Genomic DNA, 12,500 nt, shown 5'->3' with positions numbered 1-12,500 from the left:
GCGACACTTTAAATAAATGTGCAATAACACTATGTGCAATATGACAACCCTAGTCGTCTATCTGTACAGTATAGTACAGTGGATAGTGTACATAGCCTTTATTTATGTAAACCAGCTCCTTACCTTCTTGTGATTTTTTTAAACGTTTTTTTTTTTTTTTTTTTCTTTCCTAAACACCAGGGGAGCCACCCCTCCTAAATGTCGTTGTTTGGTACCTGTACTGTAGCAATGACAATAAAGTCCATTCATTCATTCATGTTTGTATATTGAGTTTGCCTTTGATAACGGCCATCAATAATCTAATGTTTCATTTCACTTCATTCTGAATTGTTCTGGCTTCAGTCTCTGGGTTCTATCCGTCCTTAATGAGCGGCTCAGAAAGTGAAGTACCAGTTCTAACCAGCAGGGCTCGACATGAAGGCTCGTCCGCAGACGGACTTAACTTATTAACATCATATAATTGGTGTTAATAAACGTGGGGTTTCTGCTATGACTACAGTATACATCGTATACCTACTATAGTATAATAGTACCGGCTTTTAATTTGAAACAGATAGCGGAAGTGTTAAGTTAAATAAACGTTTATGACATATTTACAGATGTAGACATTTCAACTAGTGCATGTTGCGTGTGAGTATCAGTGGAAGTATCAACAAATCATTTTCACGCGTCACACAGAAACAATATGAGAGACTCCGACTCGGCCCGCCACAGGGTTCAGGGGGTTGATGGTGTGTGTGTGTGTGTGTGTGTGCGTGTGTGTGTGTCTTCACTAAATCTAAAGAAGACTGATAGTACTACTGCTACTGCAGGATCCCAAGGGAGGGTACTGCCCACCTCTTTAAGGCCCCCGGAATCTGTTCCACCACACTTCACACACACCCCCATCCTTCCCCCCCACCCCCCCATCCTTCCCCTCTGCCTCCCCCCCACACCCCCATCCTTCCCCTCTGCCTCCCCCCTAACCCCTCCTCTCCTCCTCTCGGCCCCTGGACTGAAGGCAGCAGATGGGATTGATGACCTGGTGGTCCCCCAGGTCTGGTTCTATCGATCACTGCTCGATCTGCGGATGCAGGGGGGGGTAGCGGGGGGTAGAGTGGGGTAGAGGGGGGGGGGGGGGGGGGGTAGAGGGGGGGCAGAGAGGCCAGGGCTTTCTGATGGACGAGGGTCCGCTGGGAGGAAGTGGAGACACCCAGTTCGATATGGATGTCTCACACACACACACACACACACACACACACACACACACACACACACCAACACAGAACACACACACACACACACTCACACAGAACACACACACACACACATACACACACACACACACACACACACACACACACACACAGTTATGGATGATAGATAGATAGATAGATAGATAGAATGGTAAATAATAGAGAGAGAGAGAGAGAGAGAGAGAAAGAGACACTCTTATAGTACTCACAGGCTCAGATGAGTCCACCCACCAAGACAAAGAGAGAGAGTCTGTCTCTAAACACTCTGTTTCATACCCAGATTTTCAATCATAGTATTTAAATTAAGAGGGGTTAATTAAGGGGGTCATTATGACCCCTCAGCTTCAACACATTGTCCCCCCCATCGGGGAAAGGATCATAGTTGATGCTCCCTCTTCACACCCACACACACACACACACACACACAAACACACACACACACACATACTTATTATACACACACACACACGTACTTCTTATACACACACAATGCAGGGTGTTGTAGTTTCACTCCTGTCCTCATTCCAACGAAACCGCCGCCACTTTGTTTGTTTGTATTTCCACATGAAGCGTCGAACAGAAGCGCTATTGTGGTCGGTGTCGAGAACGTCCAGCTAAACGTGTTCATCCGGTACCTGTTTTATCTTTGTAGAGGTGGGAACGGCCTTGGAGATTAACATGTCAGTGGTTCGGTATGCAACGTGAGCAATGAGGAAGGGCCTCTATTAGTTTACATTTGAACTCCACCAATGAAACCACGTAGTGACTTCCTACATGTAGGTTTGTGTCTGTGGTCTGTTTCCTGACTGACTAGTGACTAGGCCCGGAGCCTGAGGAGGTGTCCTGTGTTGCTGTGTGACATCATATACTTACTCACTCTCTCCTTTCAGACTGTGTTCTGGTGTCTCCTCTCCTCTCCTCCTCACTCTGTCTGTCAGCAGCTGATCTCTATCAGACCGACATCACTCTGCAGACAGCCTCTCTCATCAGGCCTCTGCTTCAGAGACTCTGTCACCTACTTCATGAGAGGCCGGTGCAGGTCGACATTGGAGGACGGCTCATTGTGATGCATGGAATGGAACAGTGGGGTAGTCTAGGTGATACGCAGGACTACGCCGTATACCCACTAGGAAAGGCCAAGGATTTCCATATACCCACTTAAACATGTGTGAGGATACGTAATGGCGTTTTGTGACAGAACTTTCACTTTCGTTCATAACATTCTCTGTGTCTGTGTTACGAAGCACTCGAATTTTGGACCATTGGGACTGACTATAGCGTCATATACCATCAACGGGGGGAGATGCGACATGAAATATGTCAAAATGCAGCACTGTCATGCACAGATCAGCCTTATAACATGTAATTTAGATACATAACGTTAGACAGGGAGTGCAGATGTATTTTTTTGGCGTTCCGAAATGAACGATATGAGGCTGGGAGGGAAAATCACAATATACCCACTAGAAAACACTAGACTACACCACTGGAATGGAATGAGGATAATCCGTTCCATGCACTACAATGAGCCCATTCTTTTGATTTCATATTTGGAAAAGTATGCTATATAAATCTGACATTATGGTAGGTAGGTTTGTTGTTGTACCTGTGGCTCTCCTCTACACAGTTACGTGTTAAACTGGGTGTGTGTTCCAGTTCCTCTTCCCATTAGAATAACAACAAGCATATTGTGTGAGTGGGTGTTGTGTTGTGTTTGGACGGCACTGCCACTAGGTAGGTGTCTGTGTGTCTGTCCTCACATCCTTACAGCTTGTTATTTCAAGGCCTGGTCACACGGTTGTGTTTTTGCTGCGGTCTCATTTGGCAGTAACACCTATGTGAATGTGAACGGGTGTAGTCAGTGCAGGAAGTGGGCAGGTTTATCAGGAGGGAAGTGATCGCATCAGGAGAGGCCAGGGGGAGAGGCCAGGGGGAGAGGCTGGGGGGAGAGGCTGGGGGGTTGGGGGGGGGGTTGGGGGGGGGCGGGTTGTTATTAGTGGTAGAAGAAGCTCATGCGCTATACTAAACTTAAATTAGTTTTAAATGATTACCTTTTTTTTTATTGGGGTTCTAACACAGTGGTTCTCAACCCTCTCCTCGGGGCGCCCCAGCCGCTCCACATCAAATATTATTTGCTCTGTTCCACCACGAGCTCACCTGATTCAACTAATCAAGTATAAACCATAATTGATTTGTACTTGATCAGTTGAATCAGGTGTGCTGGTGGTGGAACAGATCAAATATGTGGAACGGCTGGGGCGCCCCGAGGAGAGGGTTGAGAACCCCTGATCTAACAGACTCATCCTTAGATGTCTGAGTGCATCGCCTACCTGCCCTCATTTGATTTGATTTGATTTGATCTATTAGGATCCCCATTAGCTTGGGCTCTGCCTAGCTCTGTCTATCTTCTGTCTCTCTTCCTGGGGTGTGTACGTACGTGGCTCTGTCTAGCTCTGTCTCTCTTCTGTCTCTCTTCCTGGGGTGCGTACGTACGTGGCTCTGTCTAGCTCTGTCTCTCTTCTGTCTCTCTTCCTGGGGTGTGTACGTGGCTCTGTCTAGCTCTGTCTAGCTCTGTCTCTCTTCCAGGGGTGCGTACGACGTACGTGGCTGTTTTGCAGAGAGTTGCTGCTAGGTAACAAGGTCGCTTGCAACACTGGAGAAAATGGAAGAAAACATGAAGGATTTCACCGCTTTGTAGCTACTTTCTGCAAAGGCCGGAGTCAGGAGGGCGATCTAAGAACATCTAACCTGGTCCCCCAGGCCGTTGCACACAGCGCATAGAAGCCAGGAATAACAGCAGCCACGTATCTGTTAGAATTAGATCTCAACAAGTCAGATACGAGGCGTATGTGGTGTGCAAGGAAACACTGGGGGGGGAAGTCCTGTGAGAGACGAGAGATGCAAAGTCAACGGCTCTGTGCTGCTGTCCGTTTTCGACTTATCTTTCTAAGTTTGCCGCATTGTTGTTCCACCAGACCTGCTTTCACGTATTTAGGCGGAAGTTTGTTCTGGGAACAAAACTATAGAACGTCAGGTGTTTATATTCCCTCTCTCTCCTCTCTGTCCTCTCTCAGGTGTTTATATTCCCCCTCTCTCCTCTGTCCTCTCTCAGGTGTTTATATTCCCTCTCTCCTCTCTGTCCTCTCTCAGGTGTTTATATTCCCTCTCTCTCCTCTGTCCTCTCTCAGGTGTTTATATTCCCTCTCTCTCCTCTGTCCTCTCTCAGGTGTTTATATTCCCTCTCTCTCTCCTCTGTCCTCTCTCAGGTGTTTATATTCCCTCTCTCTCCTCTCTGTCCTCTCTCAGGTGTTTATATTCCCTCTCTCTCTCCTCTGTCCTCTCTCAGGTGTTTATATTCCCTCTCTCTCCTCTCTGTCCTCTCTCAGGTGTTTATATTCCCTCTCTCCTCTGTCCTCTCTCAGGTGTTTATATTCCCTCTCTCTCTCCTCTGTCCTCTCTCAGGTGTTTATATTCCCTCTCTCTCCTCTGTCCTCTCTCAGGTGTTTATATTCCCTCTCTCTCTCCTCTGTCCTCTCTCAGGTGTTTATATTCCCTCTCTCTCCTCTGTCCTCTCTCAGGTGTTTATATTCCCTCTCTCCTCTCTGTCCTCTCTCAGGTGTTTATATTCCCTCTCTCTCTCCTCTGTCCTCTCTCAGGTGTTTATATTCCCTCTCTCTCCTCTGTCCTCTCTCAGGTGTTTATATTCCCTCTCTCTCCTCTGTCCTCTCTCAGGTGTTTATATTCCCTCTCTCTCCTCTGTCCTCTCTCAGGTGTTTATATTCCCTCTCTCCTCTCTGTCCTCTCTCAGGTGTTTATATTCCCTCTCTCTCTCCTCTGTCCTCTCTCAGGTGTTTATATTCCCTCTCTCTCTCCTCTGTCCTCTCTCAGGTGTTTATATTCCCTCTCTCTCCTCTCTGTCCTCTCTCAGGTGTTTATATTCCCTCTCTCTCCTCTGTCCTCTCTCAGGTGTTTATATTCCCTCTCTCTCCTCTGTCCTCTCTCAGGTGTTTATATTCCCTCTCTCTCCTCTCTGTCCTCTCTCAGGTGTTTATATTCCCTCTCTCTCCTCTGTCCTCTCTCAGGTGTTTATATTCCCTCTCTCTCCTCTGTCCTCTCTCAGGTGTTTATATTCCCTCTCTCTCTCCTCTGTCCTCTCTCAGGTGTTTATATTCCCTCTCTCTCCTCTGTCCTCTCTCAGGTGTTTATATTCCCTCTCTCTCCTCTGTCCTCTCTCAGGTGTTTATATTCCCTCTCTCTCCTCTGTCCTCTCTCAGGTGTTTATATTCCCTCTCTCTCCTCTGTCCTCTCTCAGGTGTTTATATTCCCTCTCTCCTCTCTGTCCTCTCTCAGGTGTTTATATTCCCTCTCTCTCCTCTGTCCTCTCTCATGTGTTTATATTCCCTCTCTCTCCTCTGTCCTCTCTCAGGTGTTTATATTCCCTCTCTCTCCTCTGTCCTCTCTCAGGTGTTTATATTCCCTCTCTCTCTCCTCTGTCCTCTCTCAGGTGTTTATATTCCCTCTCTCCTCTCTGTCCTCTCTCAGGTGTTTATATTCCCTCTCTCCTCTCTGTCCTCTCTCAGGTGTTTATATTCCCCCTCTCTCTCCTCTGTCCTCTCTCAGGTGTTTATATTCCCTCTCTCTCCTCTCTGTCCTCTCTCAGGTGTTTATATTCCCTCTCTCTCTCCTCTCTGTCCTCTCTCAGGTGTTTATATTCCCTCTCTCTCTCCTCTGTCCTCTCTCAGGTGTTTATATTCCCTCTCTCTCCTCTGTCCTCTCTCAGGTGTTTATATTCCCTCTCTCTCTCCTCTGTCCTCTCTCAGGTGTTTATATTCCCTCTCTCTCCTCTGTCCTCTCTCAGGTGTTTATATTCCCTCTCTCTCCTCTGTCCTCTCTCAGGTGTTTATATTCCCTCTCTCCTCTCTGTCCTCTCTCAGGTGTTTATATTCCCTCTCTCTCCTCTGTCCTCTCTCAGGTGTTTATATTCCCTCTCTCTCCTCTGTCCTCTCTCAGGTGTTTATATTCCCTCTCTCTCCTCTGTCCTCTCTCAGGTGTTTATATTCCCTCTCTCCTCTCTGTCCTCTCTCAGGTGTTTATATTCCCTCTCTCTCCTCTGTCCTCTCTCAGGTGTTTATATTCCCTCTCTCTCCTCTGTCCTCTCTCAGGTGTTTATATTCCCTCTCTCTCCTCTGTCCTCTCTCAGGTGCTGTGAGTGCAGCGCCTCCCTGTCCCACTGGTACTATGAGAAGGAGGGGCGGCTCTTCTGCAAGAAGGACTACTGGGCCAAGTTCGGAGAGCTCTGCCATGGCTGCAGCGACCCCATCACCACTGGCCTGATCATGGTAAGTAAGAGGAACCTTCCGCCAGACAAACTAGTCCCTGGCTACATGGACGTCTCTTCTCCATCCTCACCTCCCAATGTCCTCCGTCAATGACCACTCTCTGGTTACAGCTGCCAGCTACAGTTTCCCCAACAACATGAATGCACACACACACACACACACACACACACACACATACAAGCACACACACACACACAAGCGCACACACACACACACACACATACAAGCACACACACGCACATACACACACACGCACACACAAACAAACAAATACTGCTTTCCCATTGAACTAGACCTGTAATTTAACCTTATGCATTAAACAGCTTTCCACTTGAGGCAATAGTTTCCTCTTTAGATGAAGAGAGCGAGAGGCTGAGGATGTTGGGTCAGAGGAGGACAGACATGGGATCTGTTAATGGGTGGTGCGTTGGGTCAGAGTGCCGTGGGTCAGAGCTAACAGAAAGAACGGACGTCTCTCTTGCTGATTAAGTGATTATAGGTTTTGTCTGAAGCTAACACTTACAAAAAAGGAAACAATTCTTCCAATACTCATACGTTCAACTTCAGTGGAGGCTCATGTCTTTGATACCGTTCCTAATTTGATTCCAGGCGTTACAATGAGCCTGTCCTCCCATTTCTACCTCCACCAGCCTCCCCTGCTAGGTGCAGTGTTATTCACTCACCTCTGATGTTCTCCTCAGTGGTATTTTTCATCATGATAGTAATAACCATTTATAATCATAGTAATAAACATGTATAGCCAATATCATTTTTCACAGTATCGTTTCACAGTGAGATGGAGCACTGTGCCGTTTAAAGTGGGAATTTAACCTGATTATCCATTTCTGTGTCAATTCAGTGTGTCTACTGTATAGTAGTCTATTGTACTGTCTGCCCATATTCAGTGTGTCTACTGTATCTGTATATCCATTAGGGGTGCAACGGTTCTCGGTTTTTTTACGGACGGTACGGTTTGCGTTCCACGGCTCAATTCACTAGTGAACCGTGACGGTTTTCGGTTTTCGTTTTCGTTTTTTTTTTTTTTTTTTTTTTTTTTTTTTTACCTTTATTTTACCAGGAAGTCACATTGAGATTATAACCTCTTTTACAAGAGAGACCTGGCCAAGACAGGGTCAAAATAGTAGCTTAAAAAAACAGTTCAGATAACAAGACAGGACATAAGACAGTGGCAACAATACAATAGACAAACAATGGTAGGGGTATTTACAAGGTGATTAAAACATTGAGAAGTCTAACCAAAGCAGGTACAGCGAGCGGTGACCACATCCTTTAATCTACGCTTGAAGATACTTATGGAAATAAGGGCCTCTAATTTAAAAGTAGTCTGTAGGTCATTCCAAGACCAAGGGCCATAATAAGACAAGCTTGCCCTTCCAACATTGTTCATGATAAGTGGCACCTTGTATTGTAGCCATCTACGAGACCTGAGACCCGAGCCACTCGGTATAGGGATGAACTTCAGGCCCAGATAATTCGGTAAGAAGCCAGAGATGATTTTAAACACAAGAGTGTACCAGTGTTGGAGCCTTCTGACAGAAAGAGATGGCCATCCAACCAGACTATACAGTGTACAGTGATGGGTCCTGAAGGCACTATTGGTGATGTATCTTAGAACCGAATGATACAGGGGGTCTAGCTTGGATAAAGTGGACAGAGAAGCAAACCTATATACTGTATCACCATAATCCAATTGTGAAAGGAAAAGGGCGGAGACAAGACGTTTTCTGGAAGCCAAGGAAAAGCAAGATTTAAATCTATACAGGAAGCCCACTGTACGCTTAAGCTTTATGGCGAGAAGATCAATTTGGCCGCGTTCGTAAATTAGCTCTGAGAGCGCCGGAGCGTCCACGTGAATGCCTCGAACGCGGCCTTTGGTCAGAGGTCGAGTTGGTCTGGAACGTTTGTTTCTGAACCGAACCGTACCGAAAACCGTGACCCAAAATACCGAACCGTACCGAACCGTGGGCCAACTGAACCGTTGCACCCCTAATATCCATATTCAGTGTGTCTACTGTATCTGTATATCCATATTCAGTGTGTCTACTGTATCTGTATATCCATATTCAGTGTGTCTACTGTATCTGTATATCCATATTCAGTGTGTCTACTGTATCTGTATATCCATATTCAGTGGGTGTGAGATATTGCATCATTCCAGGCTGAGTGTTGCACAGCCTCAGGGTCTCTAGGTAGATAAACATGGAAATAAGCCTTTTGTCTTGCAAATCAGCCCTGGCAGGCGGGATAGAGATGCTTGCGTGTTGCTACCAATGGAGGAGAGGATCTGTGTAAAAATTCGGAATTGAGCATCAAGACCTGCCGTGTGAACGTAGCCTATTATGTGTTTGTGAGGAATGGTGATGCTTTGCCTACTGAGGATAACCAGACAACACTGACACCTGGCTCTCATTGTTAGCTGCTACTGTGGGGTGCTCTAATAGGCGGAGTGTACTTTACTTTACCAGCATTCTGATACCAACCACTCCACCTACCCTCTCATACGTCTCTGTTGAAACGTGTTTTCCCATTGCATCCTGGGAAGTGTCATCACGTCCTCACGTTGACCTCTGGCACTGAATAGAAGTCACCTCACGCTAGAAATAAACGAGTCTCTCGTCTGTCCTCGTTCATTCTCCCTCTCCTCTATTGTCGCCTTTGTTGAGCCTCTGAGGAGCCTTTTCACTCCGACCTTGACCTCACCTCTGGCCTGACCAATCGCAGCGCCCTCCACTCACATGTGAGGTATTCTATTGGCTGAGGAGGGGCTCATTGATCAAACATTGTAACACTTCTAATTACAGTGCGCCGTGCGCCGTCGAGCACTCTTGAAAGGACCCGACTCTAGATGAACGGGCGGCTTTTGTTATGGTCAAATGTATTTAATCAAATCGAATCGAGTTTTATTTGTATAGCGCCGCATTTCTCACAAAATGTGATTCAATGATGACAGAAGCAGACAAGGGTAAAAAACCAATCCAGGAAAAGTCCCTTGCAGCCCTCTGCTCATAGAGCGACGAGGCTGCTACCAGTTTCTAAATCAATAAGCCACTTCCCTCTTCAACCAGAATGATGTGTGCCGCATCCCACAACCACACACACACACACACACACACACACACACACACACACTTCATTTGTTCTGTTTATGAGGCTCCACCTCACGACTCACTTTCAGCCACCAGCCTCATCCCACTGTGTGTGTGTGTGTGTGTGTGTGTGTGTGTGTGTGTGTGTGGGTGGGTGTGTGTGTGTGTGTGGGTGTGTGTGTGTGTGTGTGTGTGGGTGTGTGTGTGTGTGTGGGTGTGTGTGTGTGTGTGTGTGTGTGTGTGTTCATTTATTTACATCTCAGTCCTCCTCCTGCTGCTATCCCAGAGTCCCCTGCTGCAGACACATTTATCGGTCACATTTCCCTCACAGTGCAAAGACACTGATTGACAGCTGTGATTGACAGCTGTGTTTCAGTCAATTTGAGATGGTCGGCCAAACACGTCATCACAGAAGATATCGTCCAATCGCGCGATGGAGGGGACGGAATATCAGGGTCATATTGTTTCCTCTGCCTCTTTACCTGGACCTTAGGCTCAGTCTGACACACACACACACACACACAAACACATATACACATACGTACACACACACACACACACACACTCCCACACACACACACACACACACACACACACACACTCCCACACACACACACACACACACACACACACACACACACACACACACACACACTCCCACACAGCACCATGGCACCTAGCCAGCCAAGCCGGACAGCGGGACTCCCATCTCACCATCCTATAGAAAGCATCCTCCCCAAACAGAGGGTAGTGTTTGGGTTCCTGGATCCAGGACAGAGGAAACCACTGGACAACAGTGTGATGCAACGTGAGTGAGACTCACAGTCTGCAGCTCGAAACGTTAAACTGATTAGCTGGGCTGGAGAGACAGAGCAGAGTAGAAGAGAGAGGAAACAGAGAGAGGAAACAGAGAGCTTTCTCATGATTGCCTTTGTTATGCCTCTGCTGCAACTCCTCCTTCTCCTCCTCCCCCTCCTCCCCCTCCTCCCCCTCCTCCTCCCCCTCCTCCTCCTCCTCCACCTCCTCCTCCTCCACCTCCTCCTCCTCCTCCCCCTCCTCCTCCTCCACCTCCTCCTCCTCCCCCTCCTCCCCCTCCTCCTCCCCCTCCTCCTCCTCCTCCACCTCCTCCTCCTCCTCCCCCTCCTCCTCCTCCTCCTCCTCCTCCTCCTCCACCTCCTCCTCCTCCTCCCCCTCCTCCTCCCCCTCCTCCTCCTCCTCCTCCTCCTCCTCCCTCTCCTTCTCCTCCTCCTCCTCCTCCTCCTCCCCCTCCTCCTCCTCCTCTTCCTCCTCCTCCCCTCCTCCCCCTCCTCCTCCTCCTCCTCCTCCTCCCCCTCCTCCTCCTCCTCTTCCTCCTCCTCCCCTCCTCCCCCTCCTCCTCCTCCTCCTCCTCCTCCTCCTCCTCCTGGTTGGATGGGGTGATCAGAGTCAGGCTGCTGGGGGATGTTACATCTTACTGGACTGTTCTTACTGTATAGAATGTTTCAGATGCCTATTTTATTTTAATTCTATTATTCTATCGTCACTTTATTATTTTGTCGTTGTTGTTGTTGTTGTTGTTGTTTGTGGAGTAGAAAACGAGTGCCTGGTCGTTGAAGGTCAGGTTGGTTTCACAGTCAAGCTTTGGGTTCATTAAAATCTCTCCCTCACACTGATTTGATGCACAGCCCCGAAATGAAACTCACATGCGCTGCTGAGGTTGACGTGAGGTTGACGCAACCAGTGAAATTCAGCCCTTAAAGGGGGCAAATTCCTCCAAGACCTTGTCTTGTATTTGTTATAGTGGGTTGATATTGGCTGGGGGAGCTAACCCTAACCCTAACCAGGAGGTATATACAGGAGAGGATACCAGTAAGCTATGTACAGTTACGGTAGCTATGTACGGTATGATGATACGTATACAGATGTAGAAGCAGAGGCAGAAATATGTATGTGCAACGGTAGTATTTGTAAACAGCAGTAGTGCAAAGGGGAATTGAGTGTTCACATTGACCAGGGGTGTGTGTAAACAGAGTGCTAAGTAGTTAAGTAGTGCTAAGTAGTGCTATGGCTAAATTGGTTGTCCACAGTGAGCGGGGGGGGATACTGAGAGTCAGTGTACCCCATGTGGGGGGGGTTGTTCATCAGAGTGTGGGTGGTCGTTGTTACTTATCAGGCCTTCCACCGTGGTGTCGTCTGCTAACTGGATGACGGTGTTAGAGCCACACATCAGCACGCAGTCGTAGGTGAAGCGGGGGTAGAGGAGAGGGCTCAGATGACTGAAGAATGACTGATTTGGAAATCAACATATGTTCCCAGACACATGATGTTGTGGCCAGAGCGATAGTCCCACAGAGGCACTTTGCGTAAAGTCCCAGGATGCACCTCACCTCAACTCCCACTGGTGTGAGACGGCACATTCTCTCGGTGGGAGTTGAGTTTGTGTGTGTGTGTGTGTGTGTGTGTGTGTGTGTGTGTGTGTGTGTGTGTAAACATCTGATACTGGTCTTGTCTGAGTTCGGTACAGCCGGGGGGGTAAGTGTTGGGAAATACACTGCATTGTTATATCGCTGTGTGTTTTCTCTGTTTTTATTTGTCTCCATGGAAATGTTGCAAAAAGTGTGAAATTCCTACAGTATGATGACACAGTCAACCCACACAGAGTCTTGCTCTGTGGCTGGGCCAGGGGGGTGGGGGGTGGGGGGGGTATCTACAGTATGCTCACAGCGGTATGCTGTGAAGATTGTACATATTGTCAGGGGGGGGGACAGCAGCTTGCTGCAGTTTGATTTAATTTGTTCCTTGTGTGATATTGAAATGATGGAACTCCCCAACCTAGTCGT

The 12,500-nt window shown here is 47.7% G+C and overlaps 1 protein-coding gene across 1 annotated transcript in view; it reads left to right on the top strand.

Moving 5' to 3' along the window:
* The window catches only part of LOC308174081 (LIM domain kinase 1-like), a gene marked incomplete at both ends in the record, with an annotated part of 64,203 nt that overhangs the window by 28,561 nt on the left and 23,142 nt on the right, over positions 1–12,500 (top strand). Inside the window, 1 exon segment of the mRNA XM_080549135.1 lies at positions 6,436–6,574. Within this exon segment, the coding sequence (XP_080405261.1) occupies positions 6,436–6,574 (139 nt within the window).

Source organism: Nansenia antarctica (assembly GCF_963989245.1).
Source record: "Nansenia antarctica genome assembly, chromosome: 19".
Taxonomy (NCBI): domain Eukaryota; kingdom Metazoa; phylum Chordata; class Actinopteri; order Argentiniformes; family Microstomatidae; genus Nansenia; species Nansenia antarctica.
The sequence above is the reverse complement of the archived record's forward strand: the minus strand, read 5'-3'. Positions and strand labels throughout refer to the sequence as shown.